The sequence below is a fragment of the Tripterygium wilfordii genome, chromosome 9 (genome assembly GCF_013401445.1).
Source record: "Tripterygium wilfordii isolate XIE 37 chromosome 9, ASM1340144v1, whole genome shotgun sequence".
NCBI lineage: Eukaryota > Viridiplantae > Streptophyta > Magnoliopsida > Celastrales > Celastraceae > Tripterygium > Tripterygium wilfordii.
Window position 1 is genome coordinate 3,659,279 of NC_052240.1, and position 24,856 is coordinate 3,684,134.

The 24,856-nt window shown below is 37.4% G+C and overlaps 4 protein-coding genes across 4 annotated transcripts; 2 read left to right on the forward strand and 2 right to left on the reverse strand.

The window, feature by feature from the left end:
• On the reverse strand, window positions 1–3,151 carry LOC120006131 (cationic amino acid transporter 7, chloroplastic). The gene is made up of 4 exons (XM_038856039.1): window positions 2,475–3,151; window positions 2,033–2,381; window positions 1,679–1,913; window positions 1–915 (listed from the first exon to the last, which is right to left on the reverse strand). The coding sequence occupies exons 1-4, from the start codon at window positions 3,074–3,076 to the stop codon at window positions 338–340; spliced, it is 1,764 nt and encodes a 587-aa protein (XP_038711967.1). The 5' UTR covers window positions 3,077–3,151; the 3' UTR covers window positions 1–337.
• Window positions 3,152–8,092: 4,941 nt separating this feature from the next.
• Window positions 8,093–10,590, reverse strand: LOC120006132 (transcription factor DIVARICATA-like). Its single transcript, XM_038856040.1, has 2 exons — window positions 10,145–10,590; window positions 8,093–8,636 (listed from the first exon to the last, which is right to left on the reverse strand). Exons 1-2 carry the CDS (start codon window positions 10,474–10,476, stop codon window positions 8,264–8,266), a joined length of 705 nt encoding a protein of 234 aa, XP_038711968.1. The 5' UTR covers window positions 10,477–10,590; the 3' UTR covers window positions 8,093–8,263.
• Window positions 10,591–13,416: 2,826 nt separating this feature from the next.
• Window positions 13,417–18,997, forward strand: LOC120005918 (multiple myeloma tumor-associated protein 2 homolog). Its single transcript, XM_038855803.1, has 5 exons — window positions 13,417–13,471; window positions 13,892–13,963; window positions 15,013–15,102; window positions 16,805–17,072; window positions 18,572–18,997. The coding sequence occupies exons 1-5, from the start codon at window positions 13,417–13,419 to the stop codon at window positions 18,855–18,857; spliced, it is 771 nt and encodes a 256-aa protein (XP_038711731.1). The 3' UTR covers window positions 18,858–18,997.
• Window positions 18,998–19,265: 268 nt separating this feature from the next.
• LOC120005590 (uncharacterized protein At2g38710-like) lies at window positions 19,266–24,261 on the forward strand. Its single transcript, XM_038855320.1, has 5 exons — window positions 19,266–19,579; window positions 21,159–21,278; window positions 22,595–22,709; window positions 23,223–23,316; window positions 23,747–24,261. The coding sequence occupies exons 1-5, from the start codon at window positions 19,476–19,478 to the stop codon at window positions 23,950–23,952; spliced, it is 639 nt and encodes a 212-aa protein (XP_038711248.1). The 5' UTR covers window positions 19,266–19,475; the 3' UTR covers window positions 23,953–24,261.
• The last annotated feature ends 595 nt before the right edge of the window (window positions 24,262–24,856 follow it).

Consider the following 24,856-nt stretch of genomic DNA (forward strand, 5'->3'; position numbering starts at 1 on the left):
GATTTGATTTCTAACTGTAAACGTATTTATTTATGTGGTATTTGAAAAGTTGAAATAAATACAAAATCTCAACATTTCATTCATGAACAACTGAGTGTCTGAGTCTAACAACTAACTATAAAGCAGTTGATAGATCACATGATCTCTCATATTATACCAAAAGATCACAAACCCAAGTCTAGTTTGTTTTTTTTTCCCAATTATCAACTATACAAAAAGGGTTCCTCTCAAAACCCAATTTGACTTCTATCCCCTAATTCTACGCCCTTTCAGTTTCATCCCCTTTGGGTTCAAGTATCCATCAAAAAAACCTATAAAAGTAAGCACCAAGACCTTTTTACACTTTGAGATCATTAGGGTCATCAAAGCTTTTCACTGATGCCTTAGGGATCTCAATGACATTCTTTTGACCAAGACACCCATCTCCTTCAGCATCAAAGCTGGCATGAACACTGTACAATACATATACAACCACTACGAAGGCTGAAAAGCATAGAAATCTCACATAGGATGCTCCACCAAGTGATCCCAACAAAAATATGTTCAGGAAGATTGATATGCAGGGAATCCATGGCATCAAGGGTACTCCCCAAAACTCTGGCTTCCTGGCTTGAGTGACTGTGCAGTGAAAAAGTTGTACAACAGCAATTGCGACCACAGCACATGCACCGAGCAGAATGGCTTTTGGCTCACGAGAAGGCATGAATTTCCATATGAGAGTAAACATAATGGAGGTCAAGGAAAATGAGCAGAGGAAGGACATTGTTGGCCATGGATTAGTCGTTCCCACCACGACGTATCGTCGATATATTACTGCATTGGCTACCATGTAGAAGACAAAGAGTGTCCCAATCGATACTAGGTCGAGGAGAACTTCTAGTTCAGTGAAAAGGGCGATTGCAGCTGTGAATATTCCTGAAAATGAAATTACAGAAGATTTGATGCCAAAGTAAATAAACCAGAGATGTTGTTACTACTTACTAGTGCCACTTGAACACAGCAGAGTTAAAGTCAGAAGTAAAACATGATAAACTATGAAATGCAATAGCTTTTCCAGTAGTTAGCTTCTGCCGAATTCAAATATTTGACACAAACCGTCAGAACAAAGCAGGCAAATTACTCTTTAAGCTAGAAAGAGCCCCTACATTATCACCACAAACCACACATATTTCAGCAAAACTGACATTCAGGATAGAACTCATAAACCATCAGATCCACATCTTAATTCACCGCCAATTCCCACCACCCAATTCTCTTGAAGGGCAGGTAGGCCACAACATGAGTCCACCCTACCCCATCCACCTAACAGTAATCCCTAAAACAACTTCAACATCAAATGACAAGAAGTACCAAGTTAGGCTTCAATCCAACACCAAACCTAATCAAATTACTCACATATGTCCGCTGAAATTACCACTCAACATTCACAAACCCAAAAACCACCTCATTCTGTACTAAGAACCCAAGAATATACTGAATAGATCCAATTGGGTCCCATGCCCCAACGGTTTCAGCCTTTCAGGTCAGGAACCCACACGAAACAACTCAATATGCCCACATTCCGATGCAAATCAGATGGAACACCAAAACAATGCTACATTGAGCCCAATAAAAGCCGCCTCATCCATAACAGTTATCCAAAAAAATATAATTAAATTAATACTCCATAAAACAGTACCCAGAAAAGCGGAGGCGTTGACAGGCGTGGATGTCCTTAGGTGGACCCTAGCGAACCAAGCAGGGGCCACGCTCGACCGTCCGATCACACACATGTATCTCGCCTGACCCAGCATCGAAACCAACAGCGAGGTCAAAATCCCAAAACTAGCCCCCGCTCCTACCACGTTCGACACCCATTTCCAACCGTCCGATTTCCCACTAAACGCCGCCGAGAACGGCGCCTTCGTATCAATCTGTAACAGCCACCAGAAGGACAATTTCGTCACTTCAACATAACTAAACAAATATGAAATATTCTTTAATTAATTAATATTTTCCATTATGCCATTGAAGCTGCAAAGTCGGTCAGTACCATGTCGTAAGGGAGAAGCATGGACATTGAAGCGGCCATGAGACAGTAGAGCACGGAAACAATGATAACGGAGCCGGTAACTCCGATAGGGATATCCTTGACCGGGTTACGAACTTCTTCGGCCATAGTTGAAACAGCGTCGTATCCGATGTAACTTAAGTAGACAATCGATGCTCCATTGAACACACCAGAAACACCGTACGGAAAGAACCCGGATGGGCTATTCGGGTCACCGGGTTCGGTAAAGTTCTTCCAGTCTCCCTTCAAAAACCCCATTACTATCACAAACACTATAAACACCATGTGCAGAGCTGTCAACAGCATGTTCACCACCGAACTGTTGCGAGTACTGAAAAACAATAACCCCCCAAATACGCACAATAAATTGATTGGGAAAGAATTGAGTTAATGGAGGTAATGTACAAGTGTCGTTTCGAATTACCTGTAACAGATAACCAGAGTGATTGTTAAGACGACAATTACTGCGACGAAATCGATTTCGTTGAAGCCGTTCGGGAGTCCGTCGACGACCAGTCTCCATTTCGACGCGGGGACTCCAATCGCGGTGCCAAAGTACCCGGAGAAGCCTCTGGCGACGGCGGCGTTGGATAAAGCGTACTCCATTATGAGATTCGCGCCGGTTAAGAAGGCTGCGAACTCACCAAAAGTAACACGGAGGTAGCTGAAGGCGCCACCGGCTACCGGCATGTCGACGGCGAACTCGGTGTAGCAGAAGGCGGATAGAAGTGCGCAGAGGCCTGCAATGGCGTAGGAGATCACAATCGCAGGGCCGGCATATTTCCGACTGGCACTACCAGTGGTGACGAAGACTCCGGCGCCGACCATGCCTCCGATTCCAAACCCGACCAAATCGTACCACCGGAGTGTCCTCTGCATGTTTGAGCCCGACCGTGCCCGGACCCGGCTCATTTCTTCGTAGGAGGTGGAGACAGAGCCGGCTCGGCGGGCGAGGCGAGTCGGTGTCTCGGCCAGGGCTCGTAGATAGGATCGGAAACTTGAGAAAGACGAGCCATGGCTCTCCATGAATGCTCTCTCTCTCTCTGGTTCGTGTTTGTTTGGGTTTGGTGTGGAAGGAGAGTCACTGCTATCTGGTTTATAAAGAAAGTGAAAGAATGTGCCAATCGGACTGTCAGCCTACTGACGTCTGAGCTATTTTTTATTTTTTATTTTTATTTTCTATTCAAAATTAAAATAGAAAATTAACCAAATTAATTTATTTCTGTTTTTGAATTGTATTATGATTCATTGCCAACGTATAAAAAAATAAAAATAAAAATAAAACATATTTGGAGGTTGGAACAATTTAGTAGTCGAGTTAGTTTGGATTAATCTTTAAATCGAATAACTCCAAATTTGACATATCAATATTAACGTTTGGGATGGATTTTACTAAAATATGTTGTAGCCAAACTTTAGAGCCAATTAGCTTAAATTGGCTGAAAATAATGTGGTAGGTAAACTATTCAAGTATTAGTAAAAGAAAATAATACACCCGAATCATTGGTTGAAAATGATAAAAATGATGTGTATCACTTTTGTGACAAAGGTTCGAATTCTCCCTCTCTCATTTCAAAAAAAAAGGGTAAATAAAAATGATATCCCAACAGTTTATATCTCGCTTATCACAACGTTGGAATTCAATGGTCAGAATCTAAATAAATTTATGGGCTCCACATGTCTCACATGATACAAATGAAATCATGTGCATATAACTTAATAATTGTGATATTGGGGTTCCTATCATAAGTCATAACTGATTATTAAAACCCTCTCATAAATGAGAAACATGGGATTTTCATGTCCACTTGTGTTTCTAAGTTAGAAAAGATTAAATTTGCTGACAAAGTGTGTTTTTTTTTTTTTTTTTTTTTTCCCGCAGAATGACAAAGTGTTTGTTAAAATGCCTGATAGAGACCACACAACACAACAATCTCACAATTTGACCTTCGAGACGTAAAAAAAAGCCGTAGGGCATTTGGCAGAGGAGACGGTTACGTTTGGAGTTTGGAAAGTACGAATGGAAAAATGTAGGCGGGGCGGGGCAGCCAAGTGGACACCATCGTACGACAAGATTAACACGCGTGTGTACTGTGTAGTGTTTGACAAGTGAAGATAAGCATGGATTTATTGTGAGAAGCTTGCTTTTCTGGCGTGAGCATGTATGAGGATCAGCCCATGAATGTATAATCAACAATGAAATTGACACGCATTAACAATGTGTGCGCGTTAGGGGTGAAAAGACTCATAACGGGTTTTTTTCAAAGTTTTTCTTTACATAAATTTAATTGATCAATCCATCGATTATTCTCTATTTTCAATTAATTAAGTTATTTCTGATCAATCCATTGATTATTCTCTATTTTTCAATTGATTCTTTAAAGAAATATGTAGTTTTTTTTGGAAATAACCGACCAATTGATTCGGTTATCAATCAATTAAGTTATGTCGATAATTCTTGTACAGTCTTAGTGTCTATATTCAATTTTTTTTTTCCTTAACTATCATCACAAAGAGTCACTCAATGAATATCAACCCAACCCTAGGGTCGTTCACGAACTGAGCTCCATGTTTTTAACTTCGGGGCTCGACTGGCGAATTTAGACCTACGGACCAGTCTGATCCACCCAAGCACAGGCCTAACTGTTTGTGTGGCTCATGCTAGGCCGACCCATGTTACACCTCTAGGTAAACACAAGAAACTGAAGGAAGAAGATCCCACATGAATGTATCTTAATCAAGTGTGATTTTGAAAACCTAATCCATCCTCTCATCTTCTTATCCAAAAGGGATATACCTATATATATGCATACATACATTACACAATTATTAGCCTGCAAAAAAACTATAGGCCAGCTAGTAGTCTAAGTTATGGGGCGCCATCTTTCCTCATAGACTCCAACACCAATCAAGAAGCTTCTGATTCTTCTCTGCAAATTTAGGCCCCCAATGCAGTTTCTCATATCTATCTATCCATAATCCATTCCATTCCTCCTTTGCTGGAAATTTTGAGATTTAAATCTTTTTTCTTTTCCTTTTTTGGTTGGTACTAGATTTGTCAGTTCCCAACTTTTGGACTTAGATTACAACTAGTAACAAAACTAGACTAGTCTGTCATTCTGTCAATATTGGGTAATGTCAGGTGGCAGGCCAGCCTGGTAATTTTTTTAAAAAATAATATTTAGTGGTGTGAATATCTTTTAATTATTGAAAATGTAAAGGTTCCATTATTCATCCCTCAAAAAAAATAATAAATGAAAAAAGAAAGATCATAGCAAAAATGATATGACTAGACAAGTAATCACAAGGACAAACATGAAGCAAGCTACAACTTTAATTCCTTCAAAATAAATTTGTGAAGTGTTGGGGTGTGAATAAGAAATAACACGTCAATGTTATTTGTGGATAAGAAAAAATATCATGCCTAGTCAGCATGACAAGTAACATAAAAAGGAAAAACCTCGTAGAGAAAATCTTCCTATAATCAATTTAGAGTGGAGTAAACTCAATAATTCAAGTAAGAGGAAAGGAAAAAGGCGAGGAATCAGCATGAATCCTCACCTCTCAACAAACTTCAAAGTTAAGATTAAGGATCCCAAAAATCCCAACAATCGGGAAATCTTTCAAGTATGACAATCGCAATAAACATATCATATCTCTTGTAAAATGAACGTTCAAACTCAAACGAGGTACGCACTCTGAATTGCAACATTTGATTTTTATTTCACTCTCGAGAAAGACATTGATTTGAGCTCGAAGTTTTAACAAGCCACGAATGGCCCGTCTCCTTTGTTCTTGCATGTCTAGAGACTTGTCGTCTAGGTCACTGCTTGAGTCCAACTGCTTACGTGTTAGCCGTGCATAAAACCACGTAGAAGGTATTATTATAAGATTTGCCCCATAATCTCATGTCATATACACTAATTAATAATTATTAGTTTATGCCAAAAAGTATAGTTAGCCATATTTGTATTGTGATGTGGCAAATCGAGCATATTTGTATTTTGCATGTCACAGGGTCTACTTCAACAGGCAGGCACTAGTATAAAATAAAATCTAACCTAAATATTTTTTTTCCCCAATTAGGGAAAAAAAAAACAAATTTAATAAATCAACAAGCGTTACAGCTACATTATTATATATTATTATATTATATGATGCTAAGTTAAAAATTATTTTCAAAGATTGTGCTTTACAGCAAATATGGTCAAACTACCCAAAAATGTGGGTGTTGCTGATTAATTAATTAATTATGCTATACAAATATCAATTTTGCATATATTAATCTAATTAGGGCATTGACTGTCAAACATGGTTAGGTTAGGGAAGAAGATTATTTAGACCAAAGAAGATATATATGGATTTGATTAGTGTTTTTTATTTTTTTATCATCTCAAGTTTCTAATTTCTTAGAAAGTGTTTGTTCACATGTATCATAGCCTCAATAAATTTATTGAAAAAGGGCATCTGCTTTTGTTGTGAAATGAAAGCTCTAGCTTTTCAAAAATAAAAATATTAATAATTGGTTTTAGGTTACAAATTGTGCTATACAATTAGTGGCTCTTGCTTGCATCTTGGAGACCCCATTTTCATTGTCCTTACAAAAAAATATGGGGATCCCGATAAATGGGATCTCAATTATCCTAATAAATGATGTTTTTTTTTTATCGATCTAAGTGTAAAAGCCCACAAAATTTAATGATTGAAACTAGAGAGTGACATATCATTTATTGGGATGACTCACTTCTGTTGTCCATATGAGGTGTATTGAGAATGACAACCTCTCGTGGTAGAAATGTAAATTCAAATCGGTCCACTGAGCCAAAATGGCCCAAGAGATGTCCGGCCCATTATGGGATTTATTGGACCTTGACCCAAATCTTCCACAGCATAACACTATGGACTTTATACCTTTTTTTAATAACCGAGAAAAAGATATTGTATGTGTTTGGTAGTGTGTTTGCACTGCGTTCAGATGCACCTCACTTCACAGCACCACAATTTTTTGTGACACGCTAAACGTTTTTACAGCAGAACTCACCTTACAGCACCACAGTTTTTTACCTCACAACACCTCACCTCACAGCACTCTCAAAAGCTTACAATATATGTTGAATTGTCCCACGTAATCAAATTAGGTCAATTATTTTATTTTAGATTAATGTACAATGTAAACATTAAGTGATTTTATATTAATATTATTAGTCATCTAATATAATCGTAATTTAGATATGTCAAACGCACCTCACAACACCGCAACACAGTTTTATAACTCATAATACTGCACAATACTTCACAGCAATTGACAACACTCTCAAACAACACCATTATATAAGTTTATCTTGTCAGCATAGAGCTATGGACTTTTCACTCTCTTTTTTTAATAATCGAGAGAAAACACTATACAAGTTTGTCATTTTGAACATGATATGAACCTAAACCCGAGCTGACAGACCCTCACAGATTGAAATTTTCCACATGACAACAGGGTTGCAAATTCATAAAATAATAGATGGCAAAACAGGGACATCTTTAGACTCTTTTCCTTAAATTTTATTCCATCAATAATTCATATATGTCATCATCATTCAATTGCTATCCTGACCTAGGGTCAAGCTTTCAATGGATATATGGATATAAAACTTTCAAGTGTACTAGTCACCAGCATCAATATACATGCATTCTTGACACTAACCATTCAAATCTAAAATTGGGGAGGGGGGGGGGGGGGGGGGGGGGGGCCTCAAATGCCAAAAGAAGATTGTTTGAATTTCCATTACCAAAAATAATCATGATACCACTAAAAGAACATTACGTATGAATGCTAAGGTAAGATCAGGGTTTTGAAAACCGGACCGGATCGGCCGGTTCAACCGGTGACCGGGTACTTAACCGGTTCGGTAAATTTGACTGAATCGGCCGGTCGAACCCGGTTTTGGCACCGGTTTACCCTTTAAACCATGAACCGGATAGCTTTCCGGTTCAAGGGCCGGTCCGGTTTTCAAAACATGGGGTAAGATAGCATACAAGATTCCACTACCCTAATTTCAATTTTCACCTATTTCATTCACAAGAAGAATAAAAAAACACCCTCGTACTTTCAATTTTGCTTCACAGACCACCTAATTATGTATCAGCTAAAAGAACAATAAGATCAGTGCTATACAAATGGGATTTCAAATCCAGACTACAACTTCTATACATAAATATCATTTACATTGGGTGAAACGTGAAGTCCTGATAGTCCATCGGAACTCCTTGATTTGGCTGTTGCAGCTGCGGAGACAAAGGTTGGAACTGCTGGGGCTGAGCCAGCTGAAGTTCATCACCATGTGAATGAACCCAGTTTTGGTCAGCAAGTGGAGGAACCCAATTTTCATCGGCAGGCTGAGGAACCGCCGAGTTATCAACTGTGGTGATATCATGAATGCTCGATCTTTTCCTCTCTTTCTTCACTGAACTCTGCCGGAGGAAATATTTTTGGGCATGGCTAGCTACTTGAGTTGGTGTTCTTGTCACAACCACATTCCTTGAAATGCTTCTCCAATCTCCCTTGCCAAATTTTTTAAGCCCAATTAGAAACAACCTGCCAAAACATGCATTAAACATCAGCTTCATATACAGATAGGGTGTTCTCACAAACAATCTCGCATAGCATTCTACAACTATATGAGTTAATATTATGGATGACAACTAGTCAAGAAGTTAAAAGAGTGGATGTTAGTAAGAATCACCATTAGAGAAGCATGGACACAAAAAAAATAACCCTAAGATTCAGAATTATCACATTTACATTACAGAATTGCACATGATAAGAAGAAATTTAAAAAATCTGACATTCCAGAAACTACAACCAGACTAGTCAAAAATTTTAAATGGAAATAAGAGCCGCAATACAGAGCACCATTTTCTTGGAACGCAATCACAAAAATTCCAAAATAAAAATAATAGAGCAAGTACGGAGCATGATTTCCTTGGAAACCAATCCCAGTCTCACTAGTTCTTCATAATGGTCTAATATGTTCATCTTTGTAGATAGATCTTACCAGTATGAGCCCATTCCTAATTGGCCTATGCAGCTCTCTTATCACAATCGTGCAATGTTCCAACAAGAAAGCCATTATCGGCACCATAGCCAAAATCTTTTTAGGGGTCCTAGGATGCAGCCATCATAGAAATGGGGCCAAAAGCTCCTTAATTCTATATTCAAACCTCAATATCACATGAAAAAATCTTGTGTCTAAAATGTGTGACATTGGCTTGCAGAAAATGGATCAACACTGGCCTCATAAGTTATATCCATATCATTTACTGGATATGGTATATTGAGTTAAGTGGTCGGAGGGGAACTCTGGACTGAACAATTATGAAGGAACAATTGAGCTAATCTCGAAAGTACGAGCTAAGTTGTCACAGGGGTACCAAGTTTCATAATTGTTGGATGATAGAGGAAAGAGATGCTCTGTGAGTCTGAAAACAAATGAGTTGTAGATGGTTGGACCTCGAAAGTCGATCAAATGATTCTACTGATTACGCTCAAAAGTTGGCAATTTGATTCTTTATCAAAACGTAAAAGCTTAAGGATGCAAACTTGAGAAATGATTATAGCAAAGGGTTTTGCACTAGATGAAACAATATCAGATTTAATTGGAGAATTATACCCACCAAATATGGCTTTAAGAAACCACTTGCTCTGACTTGGCCAAAAGGGAAAAAGAAACCCCAAAATCTCAGTCGTTTGACCTTGAAAGTTGAAACCTCAAAATGTCAACAGTAAAAGAATCCCCAAATCAATCTCCTCAAATCAAGGTCAGAAAAACCCCCATTATTCTGTCAATCCTACCTAAATTGAACATATTTAAAATTCCAGGAATACCCACAAACGCCAAACTCAGTACAGAACAGAACCTCAAGTACCCAAAGAAAATAAATGAAATCCAGTTTGGGTTTTGTCCAAGCCATAACCCAAATTCTTCAAATAGTTGCAAGATGGAAATGATGTAATATGGATATCAACAGCAACAGATAAACGAGCACAACGACTGAAAAAGAACCACAAAAACCGAACATAAATAAACAAACTAACACACATACTTGTGCTCCTCCTCCGTCCACGGCGTGCCTTTCTTCCTTTCAGCTTCCTTGGGTTTCGGTGATCCAAACGATATCTGATGTAGCTCCGACTGCCAATTCCCCAACTCCTCGTCGTCGTCATCAGCGTAACTGGGCAAATCGACTCTCCCCATATCAATCTGCAAAACGTCATGTACCAAATCCTCATAGTGCTCCTTCACTTCTTGATAACTCTTCCCAGGGACATGATCGGCAACCTTCTGCCACCGATCAGGCAACTCCTCAGGGTACATAACCAGAGCCTGCTCAAACAGCTTGTCCTCAAACCGAGTCCACTGAGTCGACATCATCATGGTTGTTCGATAAACTGTGTCTCTCTTCCTCTTTCCTGTGTATTTGCTGAAATTTTCACTCAAGTCTGTTGGAGATTTCAGATTTTCCTTCAAACGAGGTTGGTGGGAGATTCATGGAGAGGAATTTATATATAGACGCGGTTTTTGGATTTTGGCGGGGCATTTTTGGTAGTTTCGTAAAATGACGAGGAGTTTTAATTCAACACGTTTTCGCTTCAATTGGTTTTTTAGTTTTTAAGAGAGCTGTATTGTTTGTTGGATAGTAAAAGTAATCCGTACACCTGAGGCTGAGAGAGAGGCGGCCGACTCGTTTGCTCTTTTGTTATTTTTTGAGGAAATACAATTGGTCATTGAAATATCTAATCAATTTCAATTCAGTCACTTATATTTCAAATGTTTCAATTTGGATACCTAAATTTATAAATTGTTTCAAATAAGTCATACGAGTAGTTTTTGGGTACATAGGGCAGTTAAATTATCTACATAGCATAAAAAAAAAAGAATTTACCTAATATTAAAAATTAAAACAAACATCAAATGTATTAATAAAACACCTTTACTCTCCCAACTTCTCATCTTTTCTCCGGTAAACCCCACAAACCCTAACCAAGTTTTTGTGTCGCAACTTAGCAATTGACCTCTCTTGATGCTCGGAATCCTTGAGTCTCTCCAACCTGTGCTCTCCAATGCGACATGAACAGGTGATGGAAATACAAACAAAAGTTTGGCCGTGGGGCTACGTCCGGCAACTAGAGAGTAATTTGAGTTTTTTTTGAATTTATTTTTGAGAATTCTAATCACTTTGATTTATAAATTGATTAACTAAAACTTTATTAGTTTATTTCATATGTCGAAGATACTTTTCTTTCTTCTCTACTTCAACGATTTCGAGCATTTTGGCTGTACAAAAAAGAAGGATTTCTAAATTTAATTTTATTATTAATGTGAGTTAATATTTAGCTAATCAAAATAATTAGTTCTATTTTTATTCATTTATAATAGTTTTTATGTTTGAATTTGCCTCGGTAAGATAGCTATCACAAATTCACAATAGATATTTTAACTCGAATCTTCCAGCCATCGATAGTCGAGATAATTTGTTTTTATTTAATTTTTTATATTATTTTTATTTATGTAAAAAAAGAGGGAAAAAAATATTAGTCAAAAGAGAAGTGATGATAAAAATTTAAAAAAAGAAAAGAAAAATCCTTTAAGATCTCCAATGAGATGTCTTAATCTCAACCCTTGGATGAAATATAAACAATTCTTGTCATATGGACAATGTTAGAGACCTCCAAAATTTGATCCCAAAAATCCCCCAAATCTATGTGATATTCAAATAGCCATTGATTAAAAACACACATGTAGGGTCCACTTCACATCCAACACTCCACATTAAATAGGGGTATTTTGGGATCACTTTTTAGGGGTCTCAAACATTATTCTAGTCATATAGCATCTCCAATGGTGGCTCTTGAGCTACCACTCAAAATCCCTTGATATTTGTGCAAATTTTCAATTCTCAATTGTTGTCATACAATGACAAACATTATAAATACTCCAAATTGCTTCCTATTATATCTTTATATCTCTTGAATCATATATAAATGATGATTCAATGACTCATGGCGTCCTTTAGTTGGACGTGTGGGTCCTATTTTGTTCATTATTCACCATTTAACAAACACGCTAAATATCTAAATATTGAGTGTTTCCAAAATCATCAACTCTTTTCAAGAGTCATTTTGCACCCATTATTGTGCTCTAGTACTACACTTTTAGATAAAGTAAAATTTGATGTGTTGAATGTAGCATCCATTATGGATCCTCTCAATAACCTCTCTCTAATATTAGTTGGTGTAAGATTGTAAATGAGTCAAGTCGAGAAAATTATACACCCACAATGGTGAGACTCTTGAGCCGCAGGGAGAGTGCTTGATAGGGCACAGAGAAAGAAGGAGAACAAGAAAAGGAGAAAAATATAATAGAGAAAAACATGTGACATTATTTGATTGGTTGTGTTTACCACTATTCATCAATTTAGGCACACTCCAAATATGAAGCGTTGGTTAAATTTCTACATGTTTTGGAGCGTCAAATGTTATCCATTGTGAGTAACTAACACTATATTTCACCATAAAATTATGATTCAAGCATTTCAAACTCTTGCCATTCTAGATGCTCTTAGACAGAATCAACCAACAAAATTAGACAGATTATTCTCATTATTCTCATATATATATATTCATAAATATCTTTATTGTGGATATATATATATGATATTTAAATCCATCCAGTATTACTTTACTTGGATTCCATTTTGAAGTTGAGAAGACTGGAGATTGTGTTTGACCTTTTGGTGTAAATCCAAGATCGCGTGATTACCGTCTCTAAAAGAAGACAAAAAGGATAGGATGTGAAGTGAACAAGGATTGACTGGTCAGATTGTCGGCAACCGCCTATAGAACTAGGAGGTTGACGTTTTGGACACAGCTGTCACTCTAATAAAACAACAACTTGTTCTTCTTTTTTCTAGAAAGTGCTAATTCGTCCTCAGTAAGAGGGGTTTCCAAAATCAGACTCATTGCTAACGTGGCGTGTCCACATATCGCCGCGTGTATTCCATTCCAGTGAAAACTTTTTGGCCATAGCAATCCAACAAAGTTTTGGATAAGATGCATTGACACGTCATTAAATTCTTTATTCTCTTTTTCTTCACAATTATAGAATAATTATGTTTCTTTACCCAACACGTTAGGTAATTAAGAAATGTAAGCACACTCGTGCTACTATAAAGATGAAGTATAATCAAGATAATCGAAAAGGAAAAATACAAATCCTAAAATCAGACACTCCCAAACGACATTGAATTCCATTGGACTATACCGGACTAAGTCGGATTAAACAAACAAAACATAAAAACTACTTAACAAAACAAACATGGTTACAAAACAAAAATTACAGAGTAATCCTGATATCAAGTTGGTGGGTACAGGTGGCCCAATAGAGTCACTAGTTTCCAAAATTAGAACTGAACACCTGCTCAGTGGTCCGCATGGCCTGGCCCAATAGAAGTGCAAACTTGGGTAGTTCAATTAGGCCCGTGAGACGGGCTTGGGCTAAAAATGTGTCCCAATCTTAGTTTGTTTCCGGCCGGACTTGGGTTTGACACTTTAAGCTTGAGTCGACCTGTTGGAGTCACCGGGCAAGTCCAGCTCGGCCTGATACGTCGGGTTTTATAAATTTAGGGGTTAAATTGTAATGAAGTAAAAAAATGGGGCAGCGATGAAATTTTAATTCCTAAAAGAAATTTTTAATTCCTAAAAAATAGGCCATACTTGCAGAGTCAAATCTCATTCTGAGTTTCTTTCTTTCTCCGAATCCAAACAAAAAGATAAATAAGAAGAAATTACAGGAGGAGTGGAAAAAGAGAAACAAACATGTATCATCCTACTCGTGGCGGTGTTCGCGGTGGCCTCGATCCTAAGCTCTCTCTCCTCCCCCTCTAATTTTATATGTCTATATATATGTGTGTGAGTTAATCCGTTGTTATATATGCACGTCAATACTCTGTGCTTATCATGTTTGAGTTGATTAATTTAGGGTTCTTGATACATCCAGATCCTATGTTATCTGTTGCCCTAATTTTGTGGATTAGTGGTTTGGTAGAAGTGTAATGTTAGTTAAACCCTAATTGATGAGGGAGGTGTTAACCTCTTTCTAACCTTGACCGAGTATGAAGGTTTGGGAATGGAAGTAGGGAGAAATTACAGAGACGAAACACAGAAACAGAATACCAATTTCTCATTCATTTTCATAACTGTCTTCTACAATGACATCGAGCACTAATATAGCAACTATACAACCAATAGTTGCTTGACAGCTAGACTAAAAGAACTAACTAACCAAGTGACAGAAAGTGGTTTACAACTGAATCAAGTTTAACAACATAACAGAACATAAAACCAGCTCATAACACTTCAGTAAGTTGATATGGCTCACCAACGAGAAGTGGCTCGGTTGGCAATCGACTGGGTTAGGCACATGTGTCCCAAGTTTCGATTCCAATAAGAAGCAAATTTCTCAATGGTATTTAAAAAAAAAAATTGATATGGCTCCTATCAGGAGGGAACCTAGTTTACTTGAAATGACAGAAACCGGCATGCTGAATGTTCACTCAATTTGGAATTATAGATTGGTATGAATATGATTTAATTGGTGGGCTTATGAATCAAGAGAGTTTTTAGTTTTATCTTTGGAGAGTTGATATCGTTGTGCATTTAGCATGTGATAAACAAGTTTTTAATACTATTTGAAGGCTTGCGAAGTTGACGGTAGTCCTCTCTGACACGGAGTCAAGTGAAAGAAAGTTTTTTTTCTTCACTGATGAGATGCAGTTGTATGCTAATTTTCACATATATTGAGCCGATCTAGGAATTGGGTTTTGTATAAATTCAAATGTTTTTGTTGTTTACCTAACTGGTTTATCTCGGATGATCATGATTAATGTGTATGTGTTCGCTTTATGATGTGCAGAATTTAGTTGGGATGATGTCAAGGTTGATAAGCATCGAGAGAATTATCTTGGACATAGTATCAAGGCCTCTGTTGGAAGATGGCAGAAAGGTAGTGTTTATTATATCTTTCAGCACCAAAGTAATGAAGTAGTTTTGTTTTGTTTTTTCCTGGAATCTTACAGTGGTCTCCAAAGGGACTAGTTTATTCATACCATGTCTTATTTTAGCATCTTGGCTTCTGTTTCCAACTTCTGGAAGAGCTATTTAATTAATGTAATGGATTCTTTGAACAATTGTTATGTGTGTTCAGACACACATGCCAACATATTAACATACATACATGGAATTCTTTGTTGTTTTGGTCTTTCCCTCTGATGTTTTTTTGACCCGTATGCAATCTTTCATTCTTTTGTGCTGTAAATTGTAATACGCATTTACAAAAATGACAGGTTTTTATACCCTTGACATGGGATTGTGGCAGCTGTTCTTTTGGCTCAGTCCTTTATCGTGAGGTTGATAGGATTGTTCATTATTGTAGTTCATAGATCACAATAAAACCTCCTTGGTCGTCATCGTCATCGTCATCATCAAAGACGCTATGAAATTGAAACCTGATATTTTGTAAAAAATAAAGTTACAGGAAGCATTTCATTTCTGGTTAAGCACAAATCTTTGTTGCTGTTTGAGTCAAGGAAGCACGGACACTTCTAAAATGATGAAGTGTCCGTGTCGAACACCGACACGCCTAAGACACGTGTCCAGGCCGTGTCCTGATTTTGGTCAATTTTTTAGAGAGAGGACGCGGTGTGGACACTCCTGGACACTTTTTTGAGGGAGAGCCGACCTTTTCCTCAGCTGGAAAACAAGGACAAAAGGGGTAAATTTCTTAGGCTCTTTTTCTGTTTGGAGTTGTTGCTGTTTTATGTCTCACTCACCATGGGATTCTTACATGTAAGAAGTCAAATCTGATGTGGTGTCTCTACCTTGAAACCCTTGTTCTTTATGGTTGGTCGATAGGTGTCCTTAACCTAGGTTCCATTCATGAATGCTCGTGCAAGGAAAAAAAAGGTCATTTAATTTTTACTCTTTTATAATTTGAAAAAAATACCTAGAAATATATTTAATAAAATCAAGCATTATGCAATTCGAAAATATTTGTTTATGTTAATTTTTATATAGGATATATATTTTATATATCTACGTATGTGTGTCCTTGCCATGTCTGTGTCCTGCAAAATTTGAAATTCCCGTGTCGGAGTGTCCGTGTCGTGTCGTGTCCCGTGTCCATGTCGGTGCTTCCTAGGTTTGAGTGATCATGCTATATTCAGTTCCATTTTCTGTTTGGGACACTGATGTGAGAATGAATGTTTCTGATGATGGAAGACTTTTTAATTTCTTTATCTTTAGATTTTTGATATCGAAGAAGGTGCTACAAGATGAAAGATTTGGAGCATGCACAGTCCAGTGAATATCTGATGTTATTGGTATACTGAATATGTCCGAGGTTGAATCTTTGAAATTTAGTTTTTTCTTCTTTGCAAATTATATTTTGATGATTGGATCAAATAATTAGATCCGAAATTCATTGTTTCCCTTTCTTTTATTCAATTTATCTGGAGATTATTCAGTAATTCAAGTCTTTTTTTAACCTTTTGTATGTTATAGACTTGCTGAACGAATTTGTTCATCTGCACCTACCATATTTTGTGAAACATATATTTGAGAAGAACATTTTGTCTTTTCATGTGTGATCATATTTTTATACCATCAAGAGTTGAATAATATTGTCTCAACTTTGTACTTTCCTTCAGGGAAGGATCTACACTGGTACACTAGGGATAAGAATTCTAAGGGTTCAGATGCTGATGCTCTAAAAGAAGAGATAAAACGAGTTAAGGAAGAGGAAGAACAATTGATGAGGGAGGCTCTTGGCTTAGCTCCTAAGCGTTCTACTCGACCACAAGGTAATCGACTAGATAAGCACGAGTTTTCAGAGCTTGTGAAACGCAGCTCTACTGCAGATGACCTGGGTGAAGGGCATTCTGAAGCGGCAAGGGTTGATGGTCTCGGTTTCTCACGGTATGAATAAAATAGAAAAGAATAGAATCTGCTTTGATTTATTTCCTTGTCAATCCAATATACTATCCCAGTATCCCTTGGTTGTCTATGCCATGTTGCAAAGGAGTTGTCCTGTGAAGTAAGGTAACCAAGATGAGATTTGTTTACCATGAACTAGATGTAGTGGATGAATTAGTGGATGTTCCACTGATCTTTTTTTACACAGTATGGTTATTACTTGAGATTTCATTTGCTCCTTGCATTTGTCTATTTGCTGAATGTGTTGCTTTGATTGTGAGATGGTTGTCAGCCAGGAGAATTCGGGCTAGTCAATAAGTATGGTGGTAGCTTTGAGTAAACATGTATTAAAGGGCATTCCAGGCACAGCCATATAGGCATATATGATAATAAATGGACAAATTAATGGGAGTTATAGTGATTATGCAGAAATCCTATGTGCCTCATAATCTTAGAATTTCTGCTGGGATGTTCAAATTCATTTATCTGTGAGTTGCCATTATACTGGCTTTAACCAATGGGCCTTTCAATCATCAACAGGTTTGATTTGAATCAGGCTGCTGACTCTGATTGTTTGGTAATATCATGATGTCCAGGAATGCCTAAACTTGGTGTGCAGAGGTTTAGCCTGCCTAGGGATGGTCTTCGAGAGGCTTCCGATTATGGTCCTGGATGTCTGTGATTCAACTTTAAATGATGTTAGGCTGTCTGATGATTTGCATTTATGAAATTTATGCTGCCTGTTTCTTGTAGGCTTGCTTTTACCTCCTAGTAGGATTCTTGAACTTTCTGTTAGCAAGATTTGGTATAAGTTTCCTCAGAGTACCTCTATTGAAGGTCCTGATTTTCTTGTGAACACCCAATTATGAATATCTGAAATGTTAAGAGGCATAGGTTATGGTGAAAATGGAACCAGTTTTTATTTCATTTATGGTTTTGGTAGAATTGAAGAATTTGAGTCATCCATATTTGGTTCCTGCAAGGTGTTCAGGACCCTTTCTTTAAAACTTTTCAGGAGTAAGAATTTAATTCAGATTTTGTCCTCCGCTGTTTTCCAGATTACGGCAATTTTTGTTTTCTAATAATAAGTGTTGCTTTTCATTCTTGTTCTTAAAAGTTTCTACAATTTCAGTACACACCCACAGACAGTGTGTCCATTATATGTTTTTTGGCATTGCACAGGATGAACATACTACACTTTTGGCTATTTTAAGAGACTTTGTGTATCGAAGCACATTGATTAGATTTATGATAGTGTGTCTGCTACTTTTACATTGCTGTATCGTTGGTCTCAAACATTGTTGGGTACACCTTACCCCTTCTAATTGCAAAGATGAGGTATTACTGCCATTTCAGCCAATGTTATTTACCTTCTTCCTTGCTACACTTCATTGCACCTGCACTTCTTTACCAACAGCCTATAGATAGCTTTCTCACTTCCTATCGTGCTTCCTCTGTTTTAATAGTTTGATTTCATTGGATTGATTTGACTTTTACTGCAGAATGCCCCGTCCTTGGGAAGACCCAATTACTCTTCAATCTGGTACATCAGAAGTTTCATCAGCTATGTTAAAGCCAGATATAACCAGTTCCTCAACAAGAAACGCTGGAAAAGATGAGTCAAAGGACGAGAGCCTGCAAAAGAAAAGGAGGCGTGAAGAGAAGCGGGAAGAGAAGAAACGTGATAAGCGTGAAAAACATGAGAAGCGGCATTCTCGTGATTCAGATGACAAGAGAAAGCGCAGGAAAGATAAGGAGAAAAGAAGACACGATTCGGATTCAGATTGAGATTAAACATGTATGTGAGAAGTTGTATCACTGGCACTGCTGCGCTTGATGTTGAGTACAGAGTACTCCCTTTTCCCTACCTTTCATGAAACCAACTGTGTCATTGTAGCTTAATATAATCTCATTTTGGCTGTGGACAATATGATTGCCAAGAAAGTGTCCAAGGTCGTTGAGAAAATGTGAACTAACCTGATTAAAGGGAAAAAAATAGAAAGAGAAAAATCTCAACGGCTCGTGCAGTTGGCCCAATAGTAATTTGTTGGTCCCCTTGAACGGGCCCTTCAAAAAAGCCCAAGAAAAGGACACCAACACGCAAGGCATCCTACTTTAGTAATTAAATAAAAAGATCAAGGGCAATCCCGGAAATCTAATCCACAAACGTCCATATACCATATTTCTTCTCCGTGGGGAGAAGGTGTCTCCCAGTCCCAGAGAAGAAAACAGTTCCATTTTCTAATTAAAAAACATTTAATTAATTATTGATTTACTTGTAGTCGGCGGGGCCAAAGAGGTCTCTCTTTCGCAATTCACAAACGCAACGATCGATCAAAGTTTTATTTGTTGATTTTCTGTTGAATTGATCAGATAATCTCCGTTTCTCTGAGTTTTAGAGAGAAGATGGTGGCTGCGAATAGGGAAATGGCGGTCTACTGCTTCGACACTCTCGTCGCTCACTACAACAGCGAGGAGGCTCCGCCTCCCGCCTTCGATGAAGGCCAGCAGTAATCTCTATACCTATATGTATATTTGTGTATGTATGCGTGTTTGTACCTGGGCTGATTTGTGTGCATGTTGTGTGTTTGTGCTTTCAAGTTTCAACTGGCGTCGGCAGCCAGCGCGATGTGGGAAATATTCTGATTGTGTAGTTTTTACTGAGAGATCGTATTTTGTTTTGTTTTTCTGTTTTACTTCTATTTCTGTATTGGGGGGGTTTCTGTGGATTACTTTACCTGGTTTTCAATGTTATCAAGCTGTGGTTCCGCTGCCTTTGGTGTATGTTTTGGGCGTTGATTATACATTGACTGATGTGTTCTTGATGGTACAATTGATTTCTCTGTTCTGTTGTTTTTTCTATTCAAATTGTTCCTGCAAATTTTGGTATGAAGCTCATTGTTGGAAAGCTGTAATGTATATTCCTTAGCATGGAGTTCTTTTATGGTTCCAGAATATATTTCTATGAGTATCGTGTCTACTGTTTGGGGACCTGTGAGGCTGCGAATAAAGAAGTTTCATCTTTTGTTGGCCTTGAATTTTAGTTGATCCTGCATTTTGTATCCTTAACTCATGCTGTTAGTGTTCTATGATAGACCTTTAGCCGAAACTGAACCTGTTCCACATATTGCATGACTCTGGAATCTGATGTAAGAGTTCCGTTGCTTTCTCTGCTCATTTTTTCAGTCACTTGGATTGCTAGGAAAAAGGCTGTTGTTTGGTAAATAAACCATTTTGATGATTGTGTGTCTATCATATATTGAGACATCTTCATACAGATTGGACCATGTCAAATAGTTGGTTTATTTATCTGTGTTTGTTTGACAATAGAAGAGAAATCCGAGGACCCTGTTCTTAATTAACACTAAGGAATGCTCAAATCCAAAGTTTGCAGTTAATGTAGCTTTCCAACTAATAATGTATTTAACGGCCTGTGTATTTCAGTGGTTAAATGCATGCAGCCTGACCCTGCACTAATCATTGCTCTTGTTTTTGACACTTCTCCCTCCCTAGGGTGTGGACGTGCTGGCCAAGGGTAAACGCTTCTCACTGGAAGACCTTACCCTTGTCAGTGCTCTTGTTTTTTTCTTGACAATTTTCTTTTCCCGAGGTTTGTGCTGGCTAGGGGCAAATGCTTCTAGCTGGGAGACGCTGAATCAAGTCTCTCTAGCGGGGAGAAAAAAACTGCAAGTTATACATGCTTTCAAGTTCTGCTATCTGGTATAACTTTACCATCTTTGCCATTTGGTATGTGCTTGTGGGCTTGCTTTTGTCTGATTAGAATGCCTAGTGCGTGTCATTTTTTTGTGTACTTGTATTTCTTCAGATGTTGTTTATAATTAAATGAAGTTACAAGCCCACCATCATTTATGTGGCTTCTTGATTGTTGTTCGCTTTGATATTTTAATATATTGCTTTTCAATGACTTTTGCTACTTATAAACATCTTATTTTTTGAAATAATTCGAGAGTTTTTGCTTCCTCTTTATTTTAATTTAGGACTTCACTTAGAAAGAAACATTGTAGCTCTATTCTATACATGTTAGTGTAATGGCATGATATATTTTAATTCAACTTATTTTGATTTCAGCCCATTATTTGTCACTTGGAAGAAAGTGGTCAATGGTGGGGAGCCTAGTTTACGTGGGTGCATTGGAACTCTGGAAGCCCAATGCTTAATTAACGGCTTCAAGGACTATGCCTTAACAAGGTTTTTTCATCATACATATCTCAATTGAATATGGTCATTATATTCTAATTTTGTTTAAAGTTATTAACCACTCTGTGTGTCTTGTTCTTTTGAGTGCCCTCCTTTCCTTTCTTTTCAGCAACAAGTAACTCTGGTAAATTTTTGTTGGATGTTTAATATTGTTATTTTTTCCTAATATGTCTCTTACTGGATGGACCTTAGTTTACTCTGATTGAGTTCTATCATATATGATGTGTAATAATGTAATATAGACCGTTTGTGATCATAATGTAATGCAGATTGCTTGTCATAGATGATTACGAAATCAATTGAGGGAGAAAGGGCAACATATAGATACACTGGCCTAAAGAGAGTAGAGATCCTACCATTTAAATCAATTTTTAAAATTGCAGACTTAACTTCATGTAATAGATGAAATGGAGGTCATTGCCCTTTCAGTTTTCACAGGCAACATTTGCTTTGGCCAACTAATCAAGTATTTGAGTGTCAAAAACAAATAGGGATATTGCTGTTTCTAAAAAAAAATATATGGCTTTCTTTGCCAAAAATTTCATGGCATAACTCATTATGCTATGCGTCGAAGAACAAATTTGAGTTCCAAGCCAGATATTTAGTTTAAGCAGAGTTTTTAAGAGTCTTTTATTTGTATTATATCCTGTGGATACAATGGTTTTGGTTTTGCTCTAGATCTGGGCCAGTTTAGTCGTTACTTGCTGTCTTTTTTTTGAATGATTAAAGGAATGAACTTTCATAATTCTGAAATGTTGGTGTTTCTTGATCTCACTTTCCTGACATGGCATGAACACTGTTTGCTTTGTTTAACAGTGCAGATGCAATGATAGCGACAAGCCTTAATCCCAAATATTTGGGGTTGTTTACACTTTACATGACTCCTTAGTTAATATTACTTCGAGTCCAGCTCATGGATGGTTTTAAATTCAATTTCTTGGGTATTTGTGATGTTGATTGGTTACAAGAAAAGCAGATTCAATGTCAGAAGGCATGCCACATTGTTCCATGATCTGATGATCAGTCTTAGTCATAGGTCATTCAAAGTTCAATCATCTTCTTTCCACCCGAACATATTGCAATTAATACTCAGAACTGATCAGCATGTCCTTCTTTAATAATGCAAATTTCTGCATTGCAAAAATTAATATTGCATTTTAAGCTTGTAGCTTTGTGTATGAGATGAGTTATGGAACACGATGGATCGTATTTAGTCCTTTTTATTGTTGTCACTTATCTGCAAGACTTTGATGAATTAATTTCTTTATTTTATATATTTACTTATTTCCTCTACATGCTATTTACAGTGCTTTGAGGGACCGCAGATTCCCCCCTATACAAGCTAAAGAATTGCCTTCTTTAGAATGCACAGTTTCAGTATTGACTGATCATGAAACTGCTAATAACTACCTTGATTGGGAGGTATGTCATCTTTCACTTCTTGATAGCCTCTTGGCACTTTGGTTATTTGGATGACTGCACGTGTTTACATCGTCTTTCTTAACTGATTATCATACGTCGTGGTGCTCTTTTTATGCCCTTGGCCCTGTGCAAGCAATAGAATAGTTTTAAAGATTGAGCATGTTGTCTAGGGAATTCCCAGTTTGGTATATCTCGTCAGCAGTGTGATTCCTGTAGTTGTTAGTTGTTACTCTTTAAATTGATGAAAAAGTTCTAGACTTCCAGTGACAAATGTTATCCTCGACCTTCACTGTCAAATACATCCATTTCATTTCTTTAATTGGGATATCTATAGTGGTTTGGTGTTCTTGAAAACTTTGTTATTAGGTCTGCATGATATTTACTTGGTGTTAAATGGTGTGAAGTTTTATTGTTATGTCCAATAGGCTACTTTATGTTCTTCATAAGGCGAACTCGATGAAATTTAGGAATATATGCTCACTTGTTTGTGATTTTGGTAACTTCTGGTTGCAGGTTGGAAAGCATGGTATAATTATTGAATTTACTGATCCTGACTACAATGTTAGGCGAAGTGCTACATATTTGCCTGAGGTGGCTGCTCATGAAGGTAAAATTGTCTCTTTCTTGGTCATGAAGCATATTTTTGGCCACCTTCCAAGACAGTAGCTCCTTAGTTTCACAACATGCCTTCTTTCACAGTTTTCATTATCGCCTACTGCATTTTAATTTTTCAATTAAAGAATGAATTCAGTAAATACTAGAGAAATCACCATTTACCACCTAAGGGCAATAGAAGCCAGCGGACATGCTCATTGTCCTTGTGATATACAATCTTACTGCTATTTTTTTGGAAAACCAGTTCTATTTATATACTGGATTGTGTTTGGGCTTTAGTGCGAGCTTCAGAGGAATATCTTGTTAGACCCTTTGCTGGTTTTAAGGGCATTGGGCTTCAGTTCATCTTGAGCCTAGTTATATGCAGTTCCTTACTTTGTTGGATAGCTTAATATTCCTCAACTTGTGGTTTTGGTTGTCAGGTTGGACTAAAGTGGAGGCCATAGACTCGCTGCTGCGTAAAGCCGGGTACAATGGTGCCATCACTGAGTCACTCCGGAAGCGTATAAAGCTGACCCTCTACCAAAGCACAATATTTACCTTGAGTTATCGCGACTACATCAGTTATGTTAAGGCAACCAGGGGTCCAGCTTCTACTATTCATGGGACGAAGACCATCAGCTATTGATTGTTCTGAACAGTTTTTGCCATGTTGGCAAGACTGTTTTGCCTCATCAAAAGAATTATCTCAAACACAATTGGGTTGGAATTATTTCTTTAATTCACCCTAGTTTCAATCATTCCAGTAACCTGTTTGTATCATTCTTCAATTTCATTTGATTTTGAAGAGGGTAACTGTCAACATCCTAACAGTGAATCTAAGTTTCTCTGCTTTTTCATATGCATCATCAATGTGTTAGCAGCTTTGGAGAGCTGTACTGTTGTAAAATTACTTGAAATTATTACAGGGTGTTTCTAATGTTGTCTTCTATTTCTAGATGCAGATGTTCATCTTTTGGTTCCAGGTTCATGTAACATTTTATGATGGCGTACTTCCTTCTCTAGGTATAATTGTGTTGACTATCTGATGCCCGTAACCTTCGCAAAACGTCACCTGATATAGATGCTCTACTTGTGTCTCATTTATCTACTGTGTTTTCATCTTTGATAGTACAATGGCCATAGTTTGATTAACATGTGATGTTGGATGAGTAAGGTGTTGATTCTGTTGATCATCGATACTTGCCACTCCTTGTGGGTGAAAGTATGTATGCTTTGTGCTAGCTTGGTTGTGTCTGTATATAATGTTTTATTCTCGTTTCGTTTTGCTTCATTCTGCCTTGACAATTACTCTGATTAGATCTCAGTTTTAATGTGTGCAGGATTTGAATTTCCTAGGGATTATGTGTAGATGTTTACAAATGACCAACCTCTGAGAGAAGTGAATGTTAGTTCAGTTTTAAAAGTAGAGAATTGAATGTTAGTTCAGTTTTAAAAGTTGCATGCTAGTTGTCTTGCCTATTCGACTTTGGAAGTTATAGTGCAATCTATGTTTTCACACTATTGATTTGAAACATGTGTATCCCAAAGTA

Excerpts from the sequence above, each read along its gene's own strand:
- LOC120006132 (XM_038856040.1), bottom strand. The coding sequence starts at position 10,476 with ATGATGATGTCGACTCAGTGGACTCGGTTTGAGGACAAGCTGTTTGAG. Across the intron at positions 8,637-10,144 it reads TGGACGGAGGAGGAGCACAA|GTTGTTTCTAATTGGGCTTA; the intron begins GTATGTGTGTTA and ends ATGTTTTGGCAG.
- LOC120006131 (XM_038856039.1), bottom strand. The coding sequence starts at position 3,076 with ATGGAGAGCCATGGCTCGTCTTTCTCAAGTTTCCGATCCTATCTACGA. Across the intron at positions 1,914-2,032 it reads TGCTTCTCCCTTACGACATG|ATTGATACGAAGGCGCCGTT; the intron begins GTACTGACCGAC and ends TGGCTGTTACAG. Across the intron at positions 916-1,678 it reads CAACGCCTCCGCTTTTCTGG|GAATATTCACAGCTGCAATC; the intron begins GTACTGTTTTAT and ends TTTCATTTTCAG.
- LOC120005590 (XM_038855320.1), top strand. The coding sequence starts at position 19,476 with ATGGTGGCTGCGAATAGGGAAATGGCGGTCTACTGCTTCGACACTCTC. Across the intron at positions 19,580-21,158 it reads GCCTTCGATGAAGGCCAGCA|CCCATTATTTGTCACTTGGA; the intron begins GTAATCTCTATA and ends TTTTGATTTCAG. Across the intron at positions 22,710-23,222 it reads ATAACTACCTTGATTGGGAG|GTTGGAAAGCATGGTATAAT; the intron begins GTATGTCATCTT and ends TTCTGGTTGCAG.
- LOC120005918 (XM_038855803.1), top strand. The coding sequence starts at position 13,417 with ATGGTTACAAAACAAAAATTACAGAGTAATCCTGATATCAAGTTGGTG. Across the intron at positions 13,964-15,012 it reads CGCGGTGGCCTCGATCCTAA|AATTTAGTTGGGATGATGTC; the intron begins GCTCTCTCTCCT and ends TATGATGTGCAG. Across the intron at positions 15,103-16,804 it reads TGTTGGAAGATGGCAGAAAG|GGAAGGATCTACACTGGTAC; the intron begins GTAGTGTTTATT and ends ACTTTCCTTCAG.